Source organism: Bombyx mori, chromosome 11, assembly GCF_030269925.1.
Source record: "Bombyx mori chromosome 11, ASM3026992v2".
NCBI classification, from domain to species: Eukaryota; Metazoa; Arthropoda; class Insecta; order Lepidoptera; family Bombycidae; genus Bombyx; species Bombyx mori.
In genome coordinates, this window is record NC_085117.1 from 12,569,945 (window position 1) to 12,592,704 (window position 22,760).

Consider the following 22,760-nt stretch of genomic DNA (forward strand, 5'->3'; position numbering starts at 1 on the left):
AGTGGGACTGCCGTTTTTTTGACCTCAAGTATTCACTTCTTAATTTAATACGAGATCTCGGGTTTTTGTAGTTCTGTGCTGTTCATGTGTCCATTACAATTTCGTTGCCAACCTTTACAATTTATTTAAACGATATGCAGTTATGAGATGTAGTTAAGTGTATTTAAAATTACAAAATATTTGCATGTATTTTAAAGTTCTAAATCTCTCTTGGAAAGGTTCGTCAACACGAGCGCTTGTTCGGGGTTTTACTGTCGTATGAAGTGGACACGGCGGGTATGGTGAACGTAGTCGAGGGCGAAGCGAGCTCTGAGTGGGAAGGTGACTTATGCGGGGCAGCTCAAACTCTTTTGCATCAACATGCTATACAAGGAGACATGAGCGCGCTGCAAGCCGCCATCGCCCGTTTCGCTGCGGCTTGTAAACTGAACTGCGAAGCTCCTCTCGATCCCAAGTAAGTCCGAGAAAACACAAAATTATCAGATTCAACTTTAGTTTACGTAAAAATATTACCAAAATGACGTCAATGAAGTTATCTAGAGATACAACCGATCAATGATCCGTGGTTTTCGACCGATATAAGCTCATCATGCGATATTGATAATGAGAATAACAAATCGTTTTAATAAATAACGGCCGTCTGGTGTAGTGGTAAGTGACATGGTCACTACACAAGGGGTTCGCGGGTTCGAATCCCGCCAAGGGAAGATATTTGTAAGATGAATATAAAATGTCTTTTCCAGGGTTATGGATGTATATTAAATATATATATGTGTATAATAAAAATCTATATAGGCCGGTACGTATTTTGCACAAAGAATTAGCATTGCTATTCAGCGTGGAAATGCTGCCAGCCTTCTGGGAACTCTGCCAACCGGCGGTGAGCTAACACAGATTTTCTATTTATAAGTAGCTTTACATAAAAATCTTACATTTATATTCGTTATCTGGTACCTGTAACACAAGTTCTTTACGAGCTTATCACGGGACCAGTTAACGTAGCGTGATTGTTAGGAAACATTTATTATTAAGCTATTGCATAGCTTTTTTCGCGGACCTTGAGCGCGGCGACTGAATTAAGAAATTCCGTAACGAAAATAACCTGACACCCCCACTACGCCTACTATGTAGCTCGCGTTCAACACACTCACACGTTGCGCTTGTGTAGTGTTTGTGAATAAGCGCACTGCGTGACGTCGCACTGCCGCATGCACATCATGAAAAGTCTGCCCATCTCTCCCTCGCGCGGTCTAGGTTATGAGTGTGAAGGGGACAGTTAATGTTTGGCTTTTGTTAATATTTATAAATATAGCGTGGTCTTATTTTATTGTTGTTTTAATATTAAAATATTATAGTCGTTTTATAATTGCATAAGTTCATAAAAAAATGCTATGCAATAGCTTTACCGCGGCAGTCTCCGAGTGCCAAACGTGTTTTTTTTTTTTTTTCATTGAATAACAATAGGATGTTTCTGGAAATCGCTTACTGAACAGGTACATGTACAAATTGTTGACGGAGCTCGAACGAGCCTGGTGTGCGAGCGAGGCGGAGGTCGGCAGTTGCGCCGGGGAAAGCGCGTCGGGCCTCTCCCGCGACGAGGAACGCTGGCTCGCCGACTGCTTCGGAGAGTTTGTCGAACGCGGCCTGCATCAGATGCGACTCCACCGGGACCTCTATCCGGTGCTCCACGGCAATAGCTTGAACAAGTACATAAAATAGTTTTCTTGAAAATAAATAATTCAAGCGAGGCGTTTTCTCTGTAGTCGAACTGAATATTTATCGTCCACTTGATACTAATTAGCTTCCGGAGCTCTTTTTATTTTTCCTACCTAAGCTGATAGCCTTGAGAGGCTATTTCAGCGTAACCTTAACTAGTAGGTGAGCTCACGGGGCTCAAACCGGAGTGATGCTAACCCTAGCAAGAGCAGTGCTTCGCACAATCTACCGCCGGATCGGAAACGCGACCCACTGAGAAGATCCGGCGAGAAACTCAGTGGGCTGTGTCTATGAGAACCGGAGCTAAGATTCAATAAAACGCGAAAGTTGCCACACGTTTTAGTCAACTTTCAATATGAACACGTAGCCGTTTTTTTCTTCTTTGCCTCCCGATCTAGTGGCCCCGAGAGGCTATACTGGCTTCGCCCTGACAGGTGGACGAGCACACGGGACTCAGAATGAAATAGTTTGCTAATATCTGCGCTAGCAAGTGTAGAGCTTCGACGCATCTACCACCAGATTAGAATCGCGACTCGCGGAAAAGATCCGGCGAGAAAAACAGTGGGCTGATAACCGTAGATGTAGGATGTAGTTACCGGGGTTTGATTTGTTATTGGCCTCTTACCTGAATAAAGTGTTTATATTACCAATTTTTTTTTTTTCATATTTATGATTAGAATATTATGTGTTTCGCGGTTGCTCTTGCGTTAATTTTGTAATCGTGAGCTAAAATTTGTCATTATTAAATGAACAAACTTATTTAGAACACACGAACATAAATGTCACCTATGATTTCGTAACACCATAAAGTCGGTTTTTTTTTATTAACATCTTCAATGTACAAAGCTTAAAATGTTTTTACAATGCTGTTTCAATTTTATGTAAATGTACATGCATGTATATGTGTGTATTTTACGATTTAAATTTAAGTCGTTGTATTTTGTGCTGCTGCTAATCGTTAGCACACGTGATATCGGATGATTTCAAACTGTATACATATTATGTTATTTAAAAATTCATGGCTTATGAAAAAGTCACGCCATGTATGTTCCTTCGCATTCAATAGTAATTTTCGTTCGTAATTAATAAATTTTAAAACAGCAACATTTCAACACAGCAAATTTGAGATCTATGATAAGAAATGTAACTTCCATTTATCTGATGTTTATAAATACATATTTACTAAATCGTGAAATACATAAACACGTAAACAACAACCGAAGTTCATTCGTATCTACATACACTACTACATATGTCTGTATACCTACGAATCGAGTGCATTGCAATCCCAAAGCTTTCACAGGAATTCTGCGATCACAATCCAATAACATGGAAATTCATTTTGCAAGCTTCACATGTCTGAGTTCACACAAAAGTACACACAGTCGCAATCTTTATTCAGATACGTTGGTTAAAATTAAGAGTTTCTGTTTTAACTTAAACTTCACTATTTTTGATGTTATTAGGTAGGTATCCCGTGGTGAAACACGCGTGCATTAAATCAGTAATTTCAAAAATAATCTAAAGATTTAATGTCTACTCAGTATCAATAGTGTATTCCACCTCTGTTCCACTTCCGTGTAATGATTTTGTGGTCCCATAACGCCCTAAAGATTAAGTTGATCACCTTCGCACTGGGAATTCATATATAAAAAGGGGATCTCGCGTTGGAAATCCGAACCCCTCTGCTGATTTTCTCTGCATCAGAATGACTGTATGGACTGTGTGGTTTTATTTAATATTGTATTTCTCTTTCCACGTATGTGGTAGTAAGCGATTAAGGACTTCACCAAAGAATGAAAAGCAGTATAATATAATAGCTAGCTTACGAAATTTACTGGTGATAGGGCTCGCAACGGTAGGTACAACCACGCGGCCTATTTCTGTTGTAAATGTCGTTCGGGTTTGAAGGGCGGAACAATCGCTATACGATCTGACTTTAGTCTTCGACCTCACGTATTGAGTTGGATGGCGGCATCGAGTTTGTGATGTCCATGGGCTTTGATAGCTACCTTACATCAAGTGGGCCATGAACTAGTTTAGCAATGCAAGTAAAAAGAAAACAAAAAACCGAACTGTCCTCTCGGTAATATGATTCCGATCTTACTTGCTTATACAGGGGACAGCGGATATACCCAACTTTAATATAATTATTTATCGATGCTTATAGACATTGACAATAGCAGGGCTATTTACCGGGCAAGGGTGTTGCTATTTCGTAAATGAATTCATCTATAAAATCACCTCTAATTTATATGCAACTATTACGTTTTCATAACTAGTCTATGTTGATAGTGAAATGTAATATTTTAATAGTGAAATAATTTTTAGAATCAATCCATTAGTTCCAGCGCTTTATTTCACTCAACACAAACAATTTTCGATTGAGCAAATACATTTCACTTCTTTGCAATACCAGCGTAGAACGAATGAGTAATGGCCAAATATTTTTATCGCGTTCCCGTAATATCTTATCAAAGGCTTGTTTATTAGAAACAGTGATTATGTTTGTAGACATTTTGATTTATTAGTTAGTAGATTGTTATTATCTTTGTAATGAGAAGATTTCTAATTTCCGGTCTCATTATATTTTTAGACGTCTAATTTCCGACGATGTTAATAAGCGCTCAGGTAACGTTATATTGTTATGCATTTCTATTATTCTATAAATGATTTACTGGTGGTAGGGCCTGTTGAGAGTCCGCACGGGTAGGTACCACCACCCTGCCTATTTCTGCGTGAAGCAGTAATGCGTTTCGGTTTGAAGGGCGGGGCAGCCGTTCTAACTATACTGAGATCTTAGAACTAATATCTCAAGGTGGGTGGCGCATTTACGTTGTAGATGTATATGGGCTCCAGTAACCACTTAACACCAGGTGGGCTGTGAGCTCGTCCACCCACCTTAGCAATAAAAAAAATTTAGTAAAGTCTAATTCGTTTGTCGCGACTACACAGTCAAGCTTGAAAATGGAACAGAAAATTTAAGGTAGATGTCAAAGCTGAACTTCCAATCAGCGTGAAACAGATGTTCGATACTCCTGTTCTCCAAGCGAAATTAACTTTTATTTTTCCTTAAGATAAAGGAAAAGTCACATTAATAAAACACGGCTTTATCCAAATTTTCCTTTGGCAAATTCAAAACAGCGGAATAATTCATTATTTAGGAAACTTAGTGGGTCGTAACTTTGAACGACAATAATTAAAGCTTATTTCTCGTTGTACATATTAATGGCCCATGAGAATTTCTCAGATGATATATCCGTGATTGTTTTTATTCCTCCAGCGGTTGTTTTGTATTGTAATAGCTCCTTTAAATTGCTTCTTGACTATTAAAACTGCTTTTACGGTATTTATTTCGCATGTTTTTTTTTTAATAAATCATCTTCGACGTTTGAAATACTTTAAAGTTTTTGTACTCACAGACGACTGTCATTTGTCATGACATGAAAACTATATACTTGTATAAAGCATTCAAAATGTCGGAAATAATATAATTATATTTAAAAAAAAAACGCTAGCTTAAGTTGCAAAAGTGATTTTGGTAGTTGACTCGTGAGAACTGAAGAAAATACTTCGATTTTTCATTAATAAAAAGCGTTATTTCAATGATCATATAACTGTAATATATACTTAATTAAAATAACTATAAATAAACTTTAGAATACGAAAATGACATATTGCTTATGAAGGCGGCATTGTTGAATACTATAACAGATTTATTTCTCGATATTCAAGTATAAACTCCGCAGGGAATAGGGAAATTGTTCACGGCACTTCCGTTCGTGAAATAAACGCTGGAAATGAACGCGAGATTAAACCTTGGAACTGTCTTAAAGGCGTGGCCATAGGTAGTACTATACTGTTTGAAAAACAAAAATGAAAAACCGTAAAAAACCTTTTAGATTTGTTGTAGTTTAATTAATTCTATTCGGATTCACAAGCGACAGCATGATGAAACAGTAATTGAGGAAATACAAAAGTAGGAATAACTTCAGATATCTATCAGATTACCTTAATCTGAATCACAAAGTCTTATTTCAAAAGCTTTGATAGGAATCGGACGATAATGTTTGTTTGTACAGGTTGGAGTATCTACTGCGGTGTCTCAGCCAGCTGTCACAGATGAAAGCGTTTTGGCGTTGCTGTCCCTTCAATAAGGAAATCAGGTAAATTAATATTTTATTACAATAAATTCTTCTGGAAATTTCGCGCGACATAACGTAGATTTGAATATCTGAATCATTAATTGGATTTAAACGGCCTCTCTAAATCTCGTCCGAGGAATTTGATCTTTGCGTTTGATATACAGGAAAATTTGTCCGAGAAAAGTAAATTATTTTACATTGTTTATAAATTTACTTCGATTCAAAATTGTCCAGATACCAATTCAATTAAATGATTAAAATAAATAGTTAATTTTGTTAAAAATCGAAAGGGTGGACGAAATTATTGAAAGGTCTTGTTAGCGAAATTTGTTTCGGATAACTCAATAATTTTAGGACAGTTAATAACGAACACAAGACTTACACAGCACGATTTTGTCCAAGCATCAACCATGTTAGTACTAAACATGAGTAGATAAAACTGACTTAACAGTTTTTGCAAAATAATAATGGTTTTCCGATGAGCCTGTAAACGTCTTGCCGCCTAATAATATAGAATATAATCGAATAGCAGATATATTTTTTTAAGTAAATATTAGAACGGAATAAAAGTAATAGAATATAATATTTTTTTCATTTTGGTTATGTAATGTGTTGTTTAAAAATATAATACATATTGTAATTTCTGATTATTACCGGTTACAAGTATCAGTTTCTACTAAAAAAGTAATTTATAGAACCCAATAATCCAAAATTTCACTTAACAACAACCAATGCAAATAATTAACATTCACATTTCATTATAGAATATGAGTATAAACCGAATATTATTAAAACAACGATGCATTTTGATTACGCGGTTATTAAATTCCGTTTACTACATATTTTCAACGCTTCAGTTTTAGTGTTCATCATGACTATTGAATGTAATTAATGATTTCAAATTATTTATTTATTGTAAAAAATTCAATGAATCGCGGAAAAAATGTTTATTGAAATTATCCTTTAACTGTTAAAGATAATGCGTTAAATAATTCGAGTTTCAGACATATTTTAGAGGAGAAGGTGAAATACGTTTTGAAACTAAAATTAATTTTATAAAAACGTTTTTTTTTTATTAAATTACAACAGGAGTGAAATAGTGAGTTCCCTTCGCAAAGGCACTTCGGAATGGTACGAAGCGCTCTGTGCACAAGACACTGAGTCCGAGCGTGGCGAAGATCTTGTGAACCTCATCACACTAGTACAAATAGATCTTCAACAGGGGCTGACCTATTATCATCCGTTGTTCGAGATGTGAGTACATTTTTCCCTACTTATTTGCTGGTAACTTCAAGGGGTATTCCGGCTTTTTTTTAATTGCCTTTGTAGGCAGACGAGCATACGGCCCACCTGATGGTAAATGGTCACCGTCGCTCATGGACGTCAGCAATACCAGGGGCAGAGCCAAGCTGCTGCGTACCATAAAGTACTCTCCGCAAGCCTCGTTTGAAGAAGGACATGTCATAGCGCTCGGAAAACACCGTGGAGGGGAGTTCATTCCAAAGCCGGATGGTACGTGGCAAAAAAGATCTTCGCGCGGACCGGTAAGTGAGCTCACGGGCTCAATCTGAGAGAATCTGCCAAGACTAGCCCTAGCAAGCACAGTGCTTCGCCGAATCGAACACAGGATCGGAATCGCAACCCACTGAGAAGATCCGGCGAGAAACTCAGAGGGCTGTGTCTATGGGTTGATTCGCTCGTCGAACTCTAGGTCATAATCGACAAGTTCGACGAATACGTTGAACGGTATGAGTACACAATGGTGAGCGTTACATAACTTGGTACGCATATCTAAAGCGATGAAGATAAAATGTAGTTTTAACCAAAAAATAATAAGTCACTTCAAAATTCGAACAAATTATATTTCAACAAATAGCAGCTACAATAAATTGTCCCTTGATCGCATGCCTAAATTTTATTTAATATCTGTGCACAACCCATTCGTTTTATAGCTAATTTTATGAGCCATTCATAGAATGTATCTTGCGTAAGATTTTTCTTCGTCTAAAGATGCCTCTTCACAACTGAAAGCTGGCCGTCAATATAAAAAACTTCTCTTTATCTGTTGCCAAACGAAACCGCTGTTCTGCGCTGGCAGTTCTCGTCTACCCTTTAATCTTTCTTATTAACGAATGTTTGTGGTTTCGGGCCCCTCTCCTGCTTTTTAATCTTACCCATCGTTACCAGTTAAAGCAGTTGATGTATATCATACTGAAACACGTGCCCAAGCTGTTCTTTGTTTCATGCTCTTTATTCATTAGAACCTGTGACATGTCGAGTTGCCAATATATCTGTTTATTTTATACTTTACTAGCGACCCGCCCTCGCTTCGCTTCGGAAGCTGTAATTTATTATTGATTTCTCCACTATTTAATGGATGTTATTATACATATAAAAATTCCTCTTCAATCACTCTATCTATTAAAAAAACGCGACAAAATCTGTTGCGTAGTTTTAAAGATTTAAGCATACATATGGATATAGTGACAGAGAAAGCGACTTTGTTTGATACTATGTAGTGATGCACAAAACAAGAGCTGTACATAATCGGGCTTGACAGTCGATAATAGAGAAATACAGAGAGAGTACGTGGTAGGTGCAACCAATAAAACATATTAAACCGAATTTTGTAGTTATATATACATTGATACAAGTACTAAATTCAAAAGGTACATAATAAATATGTATTAATAAAACAATTATTTATATACTAGTAAATTACAGTACACTAATAAAATATAATAATAATATACGGAAAAAATGTTGATAAGATTTTTCGAATTTATACACAAATTTAAGCTTAAGAGAAATTCGATTATTGTTAGTACCACTAGTATTAGACATGGTACGGTCTCATTTCTGATTTGTATGTATGTACATATATGTATATTTTGGATTTAGTAGATACAATATTACATATTTACAACAAAAAAAACTAATTCGAATTATAGTCCTAATATCTCGTTGTTATGAAACTCTTGTATTGCTTATTATATTAGATCACTTATTATCCTAGGCGTCTACCAATATTGGAATAAAGTGGAACAATTCCGCTAACATATTCCTTGTTTGTCGGCAATAAATAAAGCCGATGTTTACTAGCCATCCGAACAACGGCGGATCCAGGGGGGTCATGGGGTCATGACCCCCCCCTGAGGTGGTTCCAGGACTTGGGTGAACCACTAATTGAACATAATGATTTTATTTATATATTTTGTCACTATACAGATTTTATATAACTACATACCTTCAATATTTAATTAACTTAATATAATATAATAACTTTGTATGATGGCAAGCGTTTGGGAACGAGCGCATCGAAAATTTGACTATGTGACCCCCTCCTGGCGCCAAAGCTGGATCCGCCCTTGCATCCGAAATATTTTTCCATCGCGTCTGAGGAATCATATCGTGTTTACTGAGTCGTTCATTGTTAGCGAGATTCCGATTCTTCACGCCGTTCAAAGTTCGAAAGTCTCGCCTCTTATATGATTTGCGAGATTTTTAGACAAGGTATATTTTATGAAGAAAGAATTTGTTGCTTTTGCACATACAGTGTGTTTGACGATGGCGAGTAACTACTTGTTTGTTCGTGTTAATATACTATTCAACTTAGGCACCTAATTAATACTACTACTATGACAATGACAATTTATGACAATTTAAGCAATCACGCCACGTTAACTGGCCCCGTGTTAAGCTAGTAAAGAACTTGTGTTACAGTTACCAGATAACGGAAATAAATGTAAGATTTTTTTATTATACACATACATATATTTAACATACATCCATAACCCTGGAAAAGACATTTTTTTATTTTATATTTATTAAACAAACATCTTCCCTAGGCGGGATTCGAACCCGCGACCCCTTGTGTAGTGATCATGTCACTTACCGCTACACCAGACGGCCGTCAAAACTGTGTTAAAGCAAAACTTTTCGTACATTACATTGTAGTTTTTCTTTCAGGACAAACAATGTTCCGTACTTTAGCGTGGTTTTCAATCAGATCGACAAAATGGTGAGTACGATATTGATGATTTTAATCGCATAAATACCGCAATGTATTTAATGAATATATAACAAGACGTAAAATATTTTAGCATGATTGAAATATTACAATTTAATATAATTTTGTAGTTGTCAATGGTTTCGAAATAAAGATTTTTTTAACTGCTTAGTAGGTGGATGACATCACGGCCAATTTGCTGTTAACTGATTACCGGAGCCCATATACATCAACAAGATAAATGCCGCCACTCACCTTAAAACATGAGTTCTAAGTCTTATTTTTGTAGAACAACGGCTGCCCCACCCTTCAAACCAAAACGCGTTACTGCATCACGGCAGAAATAGGCGGCGTGGTGGTACCTACCCGTGCGGGCTCACAAAACGCCCTACCACCAGTAATGAAATAGATTTTTAGGCAGGGGCTTGGCTCTGCCCCTGGCATTGCTGAAGTCCATGGGTGACTGTAACCACTCACTATCAGGTGGACCGTGTGCTCGTCTGCCTACAAGGGCAATAAAAAAAATAAAAAAGTGTGTGTGTCCGCTCCGACGCACGACTGGAGTTTACTGGATATAAAAAATTAAACGAAACAATACGAGAAATAGTTCTATATTACGACAACACGATACACTACAGATTATTAACAAATTAACGAGACACAAAACAAACGACTAACAAATATATGAAAATACAATAATGAGAGAAACGCGCGATCAGTACGAGGCTTTGTGGCGGACTGCCGGCGCAGGCGCATAACGCATTTCGTGTGACATGCTAGTACGATTTTGGTCCCCATAATTTTCATACCCCGGGCCTATATATGTAAATCGATTCTAAAGGAGTAAACTCCAAAAACAATATATTATGATTTGTGCGAGTTTGACTGTTATTACGCAATGTTATGTTATTTCTTCATCGTGGAAGTCATTCATGAGCATCAGCTAATTACCTATTTCATTAGACATATTGGTATCTGCCTACGGAATTCGATCACTGCATCAGCACAGTTGGATGCACTATACGAATGCACCGGGCGTCTTATCCTTTTAGGTCACGACGATTTCAATCGGATTGGATGAACTATGATAGATTCAGCTTTCATTACAGCGGCTTACAAAACGATACCAGTATACTCGTAATATTGTAAAAGTACGGTAGGCTACCTGAGTATTTCATAATCAAAATGATTTGTGAAAGTCACCAGTAATGTAGGAATTTACTTCCAATAACAAATAATACATACATATACATATTTACTAACAATCACGCCACGTTAACTGGTCCCGCGCTAAGTTCGTAAAGAGCTTGTGTTACATTTATCAGATAACGGAAATAAATGTAAGATTTTTATTATAAACATTCATATATTTTAATATACATCCATAACCCTGGAAAAGTCATTTTTATATTTATCATACAAATATCTTCCCTTGGCGGGATTCGAACCAGCGACACCCTTGTGTCGTGACCATTTCACTTACCACTACACCAGACGGCCGTTATAATATACATAAATAAAGTATAAAATACCCTTCGGCAACGTATACTACTTATACAACGTATAATGTACTTTTTACTGGTGGTAGGACCTCTTGTGGGTCCGCACGGATAGGTACCACCACCCTGCCTATTTCTGCCGTGAAGCAGTAATGCGTTTCGGTTTGAAGGGTGGGGCAGCCGCTGTAACTATACTGAGATCTTAGAACTTATATCTCAGGGTGGTTGGCGCATTTACGTTGTAGATGTCCATGGGCTCCAGTAAACACTTAACACCAGGTGGGCTGTGAGGTCGTCCACACACCTAAGCTATAAAAAAATAAAAATAATTAAGACATCGCGCTCTTTATTTAAAAAACGTATCATATATTTAAATATATTATGTATGCGAATATAAAAAATAGGTTGCTGCCCTAGTAATCAATGGGTTCACAGAAAGTCGATAAACTGCAGGCTAAACTGCAGCACGAACATATGAATTTTTTAAACAAAGACCGAGGTATGCGATAAAATCGATGATGATTAATCGAATTTCGTTCCTTACATTCAAGCAATGTTGGATTAACCCTCAGATTGTATAATGTGAAATACACGAAATCCAGCTATCACAAAAAATATGGTTTATAAATATAAAACATCTTATCATATCTGCTTTAAATATAATATTTTATTGTCAGTCCTCACAATATATTTATTTTTCTTAATTGAGACCAACTAACTGCTTTAAAGACACAGCAAGATTGCTTAGATTGGTGGACGATCTCACAGCCCACCTTAAGTGGTTACTGGAGCCCATAGACATCTACAACGTAAATGCGCCACTCACCTTGAGATATAAGTTTAAAGGTCTCAGTATAGTTACAATGGCTGCTTCACCCTTCAAACCGAAACGCATTACTGCTTCACGGCAGAAATAGGCGGGGTGGTGGTACCTACCCGTGCGGACTCACAAGAAGTCCTACCACCAAAAAATTACCCAAATTATAAAGTTGCGGGTTTTTATTTTTATTACACGATGTTATTCCTTCACCGTGGAAGTCAATCGTGAATATTTGTTAAAGTACGTATTTCATCAGAAAAATTGGTACCCGCCTGCGGAATTCGAACACCGGTGCATCGTTACATACGAATGCACCGGACGTCTTATCCTTTGGGCCACGACGACTTTACAAGTCAATCGAATATACGACGCACGAACACACTGAACATAAACAAGAAAACCGTTATAGTCGGTTTTGTTGAGAGAAGTTTTGTTCATAGACTTCGAGAATTAATCAAGCACTCATCTACGGACCTACGTTGGTATTTAGCTACTATGATGCAAGCGAAGCTATGTCTTTATCTATTTAAACGTTAATTCCACATCTTCTGAGCGTGGTATCTGTTAGTTTGCTCAAAGTATTCGACTGGCATTTCATCTGGACCCGATATGTAAATAGGACCTTTCCTAGACAAGACATTTCCAAAATTCAAAGCAAGGAACTCCCTTAATTTCTCCATGTAATCATCCGTTATGTTTATTTTGCGAAGGATTCACAGATTCTAACGTCGATTGACATCAAGCGGAGAATATCAAATGCGGATTCTTCAAAGCAACTTGATTGTGCTTTGTATTGCCAATGTCCATTAACAACCATTTATGTTTAAATGAACCGAACGTTTGTCTACTTTCTTATATTGAACTCGAAAATCGATGTATACCAACTTTTTTGTATAATTAGTTAAACAAAAATGTTATTTTTGAAGTTATACTTCTTTAGGCGCGTTATGAAAAATTGATGAGAGTGAAATTTTACAATACGCGCGCACCGTGACACAAAATTTACAGAATGAAGTTGCCCACTAAATCGCTTATTACAATAGGACCGACGTAACTTGGCGAGTCTGAATATAACCGCAGGTGAACTTTCCGAACCGTACCGAGAATTACCGAATTTATACGATGTCAAGAAAAGGGATGTCCAATATGCGTGTTTGAGGATGTTGCTTAACCGATTTTTTTCAAATTGATTAAAATTTAAATAAAAAAAAGAAATAAATTTAATAAAAATAAAGTATCACTTCTTACGCGCGTAAGCACACCCTTTTTTTTATACACAATCGAAATTTTAGGTTAAAATTGCAATTAATGTTTTTGGTATAGTTATTTTAAGTTAGGAGTTCAAAGGCAACCCTGGTCAAGGACATTGACTATACTAAGCCTATATTAACAAATATTATCTAAAGAGGTACATATATTGTTTATTTAAGGTGCAACCGCCTTGTGATTACAAACGTATGTATGTACAAGTATAATACAACTAGGCTACTAACCGTGAGCACCCGTGACAAAACCCCACTTAATGAACATATTTCTGATAAAATAAAAATACTAAATAAATCCTTATTTTTCCTGAGAACAAGCAATATTAAATTTTCCTAATGATATTTTAATCAATCAAGGTGACGGAAGACGTAAGGCAATGCGTCGAGCACTGGGTGGGTGAAGGTTGGTGCGGTGTGGCTGAGGAAGAATTATATGACGAACATCAGAATCCCAGTACGTTTTAAAACATTATTTGAAATTTCTATTCTATGTTAATTATTTTAGCTGCCTTTGGTATTATGTTCATTGAACAGAAGAACAGTCACATTGATATATGTACATATATACGTATAAACTAGCTTTTTAAGGATGGTACTGGAGTTAAGGTACTGCTATTAAGGCCCGCACGGGTAGATATGACCATAATGTCTCTTTACGCCGAAAATCAGTCTTTCGTGCCGATTTGAAGGGTTGACAACATGCTTGACATGACAACATGCTTTCGGAGCAGAGTTCGTCCATATTATCTAGAATAGCTGCGTTCATCGACAGTGCGTTTCCAAAGATCATTTTTACCACGTACCATCCGGCTTTGGAATGAACTCGCCTCCACGGTGTTTTCGGAGCGCTATGACATGTCCTTCTTCAAACGAGGCTTGCGGAGAGTACTTCATGGTAGGCAGCGGCTTGGCTCTGCCCCTGGCATTGCTGACGTCCATGATCGACGGTGACCACTTATCATCAGGTGGGCCGTAAGCTCGTCTGCCTACAAAGGCAAAAAAAAATAATTAAAAAAACTATGACGTATGTCAGTTAGACCTTATGTGTCAGGCGGATTGCGGCACTCATTTTATCGAATCCAGTGACCACATTTTGTTCCGTGACCTCATTTACCCACCAATGCAAAAAAAAGTAATAATGCTTTAGCAGATACAACCCTAGTCTTATAAACTGGTACGCAGAAGGGTTATGTTCAGTGAAACTAAACGATTCAATTCATGAAAGATCCACTTTTCAGTCTGGTGCGTTACTAAGGGAAAATCGCACACCTTTACCTAATCGTCTTTATAAATTTATCTATCTTTAAATGCATTATAGTATAGGGGGCTTTATTTATAAGCCAGGTAATTTAATTGTACGTTTATACTTAATTTAATAGACTAAGCAACATTACACGCACGGCTGGTTCATACCAGAACTCGTCTTTTGAGCCAGTGGTTACAATGTCTCAGTAATTCGCTTAGGGTGTTCGCAAAGCCTTTTGTTGCTTAAAACAATATTTCATATTTTTGTATATTTTCTTAACCCATTACGTAGTTGAGAGGATAAATTATATTATAGAGCTCGCATGTTCGAGCGATCTTGAAAACATTTTTCGATTTCGAATTCTATATCACCTGCAATAGTTTCAAGTCTTTTCCTGTGTTTATCACTTATTACTTTTTAATTTACTTTAACTTCATATATTTCACTGTGTCTACTGCTAATTTGTTACCAGTGCTTGCTTACGTGTGAATGCCACGACTTCAGTGCAAGAGGTCCAAATTTCAAATTGATGGTACATTACATTGAAATCGAAATCTGAGTTCTCTTCTTCAACCCGTGTCCACCGAATGCTGAATGTAGATCTTTTCGAATACACCCCAATCTCTTCGGTCTCTTGCTATTCGCATCTAGTCTCTGCTAATCACTTTGACCATCTGTCCACCTCGTTGGCTGTCTGCCTACGTTACGACGTCCAATGTTCTTAGGTGCGAGTTATTTAACGTTCTTGATAACGTAAAAGTGAACTCAATTTTGTATGCAGTTGGAACGTTTGCCTGCGTTTGCCGCTAGGGGCGCTGTTCTAACTGCAAAGAGATTTGTGTTAACTTTTATGCTATCGAGAACGTTAAAAAACTCACTCTAATCATACAGTACGAGGTCTACATTTTTTTATTTATTGCTTTTATGGTTGGACGAGCTCACAGCCTACCTGGTGTTAAGTGGTTACTGGAGCCCATAGACATCTACAACATAAATGCGCCACCCACCTTGAGATATAAGTTGTAAGGTCTAAGTATAGTTACAACGGCTGCCCTACCCTTCAAACCGAAACGCATTACTGCTTCACGGCAGAAATAGGCAGGGCGGTGGTACCTACCTGCGCGGACTCACAACAGGTCCTACCACCACTAATTATGCAAATTATAATTTTGCGGGTTTCACTTTTATTACACGATGTTATTCCTTCACCGTGGAAATCAATCGTGAACATTTGTCGAGTACGTATTTCATTAGAAAAAGTGGTACCCGCCTGCGGGATTCGAACACCGGTGCATCACTTCAACACGAATGCTCCGGACGTCTTATCTTTTAGGCCACGACGACTTTACTTTACAGCACATGGGTGGTTCGTGATAAAAACAGACAGGGCGCTAGTCTTTTTTTTTCCTACCTAAGCTGAGAGCCTTGAGAGGCTATTTCAGCGTAACGTTAACTAGTAGGTGAGCTCACGGGGGTCAAACCTGACGACGTTGCTAAAACGAACCCTAGCAAGAGCCGTGCTTCGCAGAATCTACCACCGGCGCTAGTCTACTCGAGCTTTCAATCTGTGCTACAGACTATTAACAATATATACTTTATTTAGTGTGCATAGTATCAGCAAAGACGCTGCCATTCGAGGTGTTGTCAGCGGTACGAGAGCTGTGCGCTGCAGCCGCCCCTGCGCCGCACTCGCCACACGATCCACCACCGCACCTGTTACATGCGTATTTGTGAGTTTATTTTTACATAGTAGGGACACGTGATGAGTAGAGAGGAGATGCATGTGACTAGGAGGTGTATAGAAACGGTAGCCCAAGGCGGAGGGGGAAGAGATCGACCGAAAAAGACATGGATGGAGTGTGTAATTACTGGTGATAGGACCTCTTGTGAGTCCGCGCGGGTAGGTACCACCACCCTGCCTATTTCTGCCGTGAAGCAGTAATGCGTTTCGGTTTGAAGGGTAGGGCAGCCGTTGTAACTATACTTGAGACCTTAAAACTTATATCTCAAGGTGGGTGGCGCATTTATGTTATAGATGTCTATGGGCTCCAGTAACCACTTAACACCAGGTGGGCTGTGAGCTCGTCCACCCTTCTAAGCAATAAAAAAAAGTGTGTATGACCATGCGAGAGAAAGAGTAGTGAGTGTTGAGATGACGGTTGATAGAGGAGAATCGAAAAGAAAATTCGCTGTGCTAACTACACTTAGTGAGATAAGGTGGAGACAAAAAATAAGGAGATTAAATCACATTAAAACTGCCTCAACCTGGAAGGAACTCTGAATAGGAGATTCTAATAGATACCGAATATAAACATATAAAACATAAAACTACACCAAGACCTCAAATGAAAATCAACTTTTACAAATCATACGGACTCCGACTGGAGTAAATGACATACTTTTGCCAAAATACCCTCTAGCACCCTCTAGCTTTTTAAATCGTTTTTATGTAATATTATTTACGTCCTTATGCACCTATGTTTAAAATCAAGGATTTTAATGCAAAGAATATAGGTATCGTAACGAAATTGGTCTGTGAACAAAGAATATTCTAACTCAGTCATTATCTTTTTATTTTTATTATTTTATTGTAGTTTATTATATTTATTATTTTATATTATGATAATTGATTTTTGTTGATTCTGTCATTTCACACTAAATGTCAAATATAATTCAATAGTTCATAATCTAGGACGAACAAGCTCTCATACCTGAACGTAATAATTAGATTGCACTTGTTTAAGGATATGGGTAATATCAAGGACATCCTATCTCATCCTGTCGTTAAGAACCATTCAAATCTCATTTGTAGAAAAAACACATTTTATAGTACTGTTGAGACGCTGAGCAGAGGAACATTTTCAGAAAGAAAATCGTGTAGATTGAATTAATCAATTCAATAGCACTGTCAATGCCCAGCTAAAAGGCCGATAACATTAATCACACTTTAATCGAATTTCATAATTAATTTGAAAGGACTGAAAGGCTTTTGTTTGGACAGCAATCGCCTAATACGCAGCGCTATTGAACTTAGTTATTATAAATTTAATTATCAAAAAATTTCCTCTCTTGGATTTGTTTGAAGTTTACGCATTAACAACTTGTTAATTCTAATTGGATTTAGAATTAAACAAATCGCAATTTTGCTTTGTATTTCATCAGCCTGATTATTCTGTCTGACAAACATACCAAACACAGCATTAATAGTACAATTAACCCTCCTATAATACGGTAGATACGATCCTACAAAGTCCAGTGTTGTGCAAAGCCGTGTTATATGCGACTAGAAGCCAATACAAAAGGGAGAGTGATTATTCTGAATGAAACATCTCAAATATGCTTGTATGTATATTTTTGCCTATTATACATAAAAAATAAGCAGTAAAATTTCGGTTATTCCCATCTATTGCGTGTTCATAGTGCATAATGTAATTTTCTAAATAATTTTAAACAAAAATCTCGTGACGTAGAAGTACCATTTTATAAGAGGGTTTTAGAGGGTTGTCGTTTTTCGTGTCAGAGTGGAGCCGTGTTGTAAAATACCGTGTTATAAGAGGATTAACTGTACTTACGTACTTTTAACACTCATCGTTTTAAATTAAAGCATTTAAAAACTATAATTTTAAAGTATATTGAGATGAAAAAAGCGTCGGATTAAAACCTACTGTTTATTAGCTGGGTGAACCCAAATAATTGCATTGAATTGCAATACATTGAAATCTACTGTTCCGTATACACTTGTACTGGCATCCGTGGAAATTGAAAGACGGTAAGTTTAAAAAAATCGCTAATGCGAACGTACGTATGTATTCGAAGTGCTTTTCTACGCTACAGTGACTCGAGAAAAATCAAAAGGTTTTGCCTGTCCGCGAGAATGAAAACAAAATTAGTAGCAAATTACTTTATATCAGCTATTATAGAGGTGTAAAATTTTTAAAGGGAATATTTACGTTTTTGTAGTATAATTAGATAATGGATCAGGAAGGGAAGGCTTAATCAGAATCATGAAAGTATTCAATTTCACTTCAGCAATTAGCTGGACAATGGTCCGGACTCGAACACCACCCACCATCAATACGTTTAATTTTAAATACAGGAACAAACAAGTAATCGAATCTAGAATATATCAATCAATCATTAATATTTACAAAAGATTAATCAACGCTCCATTGCGAATTTCGCTCTTAACAATACATATTTCCGTGATTGAGCAAACACAATACCAATTACTTGAAGTTTAAATAACTTTTTAGGCACCTCATATAAAAGTTGTTGCCATTTTAATGGTCATTAAAAATTCCACGAAAATCAGGTATAATTAGTGACTGAGATTTTAACGCACAATACCCGTGTATACATTATGGAAGACTGCGATACAATTAGTCCGCTTTAATGAATTATACGCACGCACGCACGTCACACTCCCTCCTATGTCACAATGTGAAGGAAAATATTCAAAGTATGTATAACCATTTATTTTAAGCATTATATCCGTATTTCGATTGAAACTCGAATCTGCATTTTAATTTGCATACCTACATTGATTTTCCAAGTTTGCTGTTACAAACTGAATCAAAAAAACGTGTGGCACTCGGGAACTGCCGCGGTAAAGCTATTGCATAGCATTTTTTATCAACTTATGCAATTATAATTAGACAATGATAATTTAATATAAAACAATAATAAAAAAAGACCACGCTATATTAAACATTAATAAAAGCAAAACCTTAACTGTCCCCTTCACACTCATAAGCTAGACCGCGCGAGAGAGAGATGGGACAGACTTTTCATGATGCGCATGCAGTGTGACGTCACGCCACGCGCTTATTCACAAACACTACACAAGCGCAACGTGTGAATGTGTTAAACGCGAGCTACATGGTAGGTGGAGTGAGGGGTGTAAGGGTTTTTCGTTACGGAATTTCATGATTCGGTTGCCGCGCTCAAGGCCCGCGATAAAAGCTATGCAATAGCTTAAAAAAAACAAATTAACTTTCCATATTCCATGGAAAATATTGTAAGAAACTGTCGAATCCAATGGCGAAAAAGGGCCAATTGGTTTGATTCAATGAATACAGTTGAGTGACAATGTAACGTATTGCGTTATACAGGGTGTAAAAGAAGTGTTCTGGAAACATGAAGGTTTTTTGGACTACCCTACGCCAATGTTGACAGAAAAGTTGTCGTCTTGTTAAGTTAATATTTTGTAGGACCGCAACATAACGCAAAGTCACTTATGAGACGTCCACTTCGTTCCTTTGCAGCTGTGGATACCGTGCGTCATCTAGTTTTTATTGTATGTATTACTAATGTGCTAAATAAAACATTCAAATGTATCTTTTTAGTGCTGTGACCTTCAGAATGTTCAACTACTTTAGTTTTAAAGAACGGTTATAATACACTCTGTATTTGTTGTTGTGGTCGCAGATGGTTCGAGCCACTCATCGATCGTTGGCTGGCCGTCACCAAAACAATGGCGCTACAGCGCGTGCGAGCCGCCGTCGATCTGGGTAAGAAACCTCCTACACAACGAACCATTCTAAATAGGTGAGCCGGAACATTAATGGCTGTATCGAGTTTCTGATTAAATGCTTTTAATTCCCACCCTTCTGTTTCCGCGTTGAATCATTCGACACCCGGTCGTACTATGCAATTAACATCCAATCAAACCGTGAATATCAACAAGCGCATTTCAGGGAACGGAAAATAAATTTGACAAGCTTAAAATTGGACTTTTACGATTTCCGAAAGTAAAGCGTATTCGAATAATACGCGGCCTCGTTACCTAGTTCCAAATCTCCGGATGTCCACACAGTTACGTTGAATGATTTTGTAACGTAATCCTATGGGTGCAGAAGTTATATTCGATTTGTACGCCGCATAGTTAAGAGGGCAAAAGGCGAAGGTTCACACCCCGAGTTAGGGCGGCTTACCATTTAGATAAGCATCAAAATCTAACTGCGCCGTAACACGAAACCTTTATTGGGCCGAGACAAATAAAAGATCGTTCGTAAAATGTTATCTACATGATTTTTAAACATAAAATGTCTCGGAAACTGATACATTCAAAATCGTTCGTGTTCAGCAGTCTGCAAACGTTGCAGCGACGAGAATTAGGTAATAACGTTGTAATGACATCATATTATATAATGCTAACGTTGTAGCCGCGTGAGATATTACACAATACAGACACTGTATATCAATGACTTTTGCAATACAAGGGACCGTACATAAAAATGCCTGAAAGGGTTTCCTCTCCATTTTGTCCCTTTTCAAAGAATCCGGGTACAAAATGACCCTGGAGTATATTAATTTCGCCAACAAATTTTGCTATGGGGAACATGTTGTAAATGTTTTTGTAATTTTAGATCGTCCGGTTGAAGGGGAACATCTCGTGAAGCATAGTACTTCATCAGTGGACACCGCAGCTTGGTGAGTTAATATTTCAATTTCAATTTTTAACGATTTTCTTAATTACCATTGAACCTACTAAGTAAAAAGTTTTCTACAAAAATTCAATTTGTAACGCTAAACTTAGTGGTATTCGCTGAATTCGTTGTTTTGTAGTATTCGAATAAAGTAAATATAGGCTTAATTAGAATTAAAATGGAATCAACTCGTTCACACCGCCAATCTCACAATTTACCAGAGCATTCATTTTAGAGCATACGATCGAACGCATAGAGGAAATTAAGGTATCTTATCTTTATAGATAGTTAGTTTAGAGATAGTTCCATGACTAAGTAGCAACATTTTTTTTATTGACTAGATCGGTGGACAAGCTCAGATTCCACCTGTACCGGGGCCCATAGGCACCTATAACATTTAAACCGCCACCCACCTTGAGATATGGGTTCTAAGATCTCGGTATAATTACAACGGCTGCCTCACCCTTCAAACCGAAACGCATTACTGTTTCACGGCTGAAATAGGCAGGATAGTGGTACCCACCCGTGCGGACTCGCAAGAGGTCCTACCACCAGTAATTACGCAAATTAAAATTTTTGCGGGTTTGGTTTTTATTACACGATGTTATTTTTTCACCGTGGAAATCAATCGTGAACATTTATGAAGTGCCTATTTCATTAGAAAAATCAGTACCCGCCTGCGGGATTCGACACCGTTGCATCATTAGATACGAATGCACCGGACGTTTTATTCTTTAGGCCACGACGACTTCGATAGCATACTTTACCTAAGATCTGCGTATCACATACTTTGAGGTAAAGCTTCTTATTACAGTGTTTGGGAAAGATAGAAACCAAGAATTCCAATTATCTCGGACAATTTCAGGCAGATGATTCTGATTGTATCAGAGACGAATGTATTTCAGAAGTAAATTTGGAGTGTCTGTCCTGCATGAATCACCATGGAAAAATATACTAACAACTGCATTCATTTTGCAGAGAAAAAAAAACGGAAAAAAATACATTATCTACGTCTGTATGTGGTGCAAAAATAATCTACGCTTTCACTTAAATTTAATAGCTTTTCTTTACTTCAATGGAGCCACATTACGAAGACTAAGGTTTTAACTCTCCCGTACGCATAAACCTTTAAAAGCAACCTATTAATGTTTTTATAGAAACATTTAACTCGTGCTGCTGTCCATTAAAAGGTTTGTTGTCGTTTCCACGAATGTAATCTCACTTATGTTAATGTTTCAGCTTTTCGAACGAAAGTAAATACATATGTTGTTGGTAGTTAATGGTTTGACCTGTCTTACGTTATGTAATAGTGGAACGGTGATCGGAATTAGACAGGTATTGTGATTCAACGATTTAAATTATCTATACATGAAATTCCCTACCAAATGCCACACTTTTGAAGTGCATAATGCGCCCTATGCACTAGAATAAAACGATCCGATTATTCGGCTGTTGAAATCTCGTAGACAGGTACAATTTTTTAGGGAATATTTCCTGTATGTTTTCACGTGCCACTTCTACGATGAATATAATATTGTATTATATAATAAACATCAAAACCCGCTAATTTAGTAAATTTTGGTAATGCGGATATAACCATTGGATTTATCATTATTATCGGAGTGATGCGTT

The 22,760-nt window shown here is 37.3% G+C and overlaps 1 protein-coding gene across 1 annotated transcript in view; it reads left to right on the top strand.

The window, feature by feature from the left end:
- The window catches only part of LOC101747089 (BAI1-associated protein 3), a 108,931-nt gene that overhangs the window by 66,397 nt on the left and 19,774 nt on the right, over positions 1-22,760 (top strand). Inside the window, exons 9-17 of the mRNA XM_004931571.5 lie at positions 219-454; positions 1,494-1,706; positions 5,799-5,882; positions 6,951-7,115; positions 9,831-9,882; positions 13,812-13,908; positions 16,304-16,430; positions 20,128-20,210; positions 21,069-21,132. Of these exons, the coding sequence (XP_004931628.1) occupies positions 219-454; positions 1,494-1,706; positions 5,799-5,882; positions 6,951-7,115; positions 9,831-9,882; positions 13,812-13,908; positions 16,304-16,430; positions 20,128-20,210; positions 21,069-21,132 (1,121 nt within the window). The remainder of the gene's footprint in view (positions 1-218; positions 455-1,493; positions 1,707-5,798; positions 5,883-6,950; positions 7,116-9,830; positions 9,883-13,811; positions 13,909-16,303; positions 16,431-20,127; positions 20,211-21,068; positions 21,133-22,760) is intronic.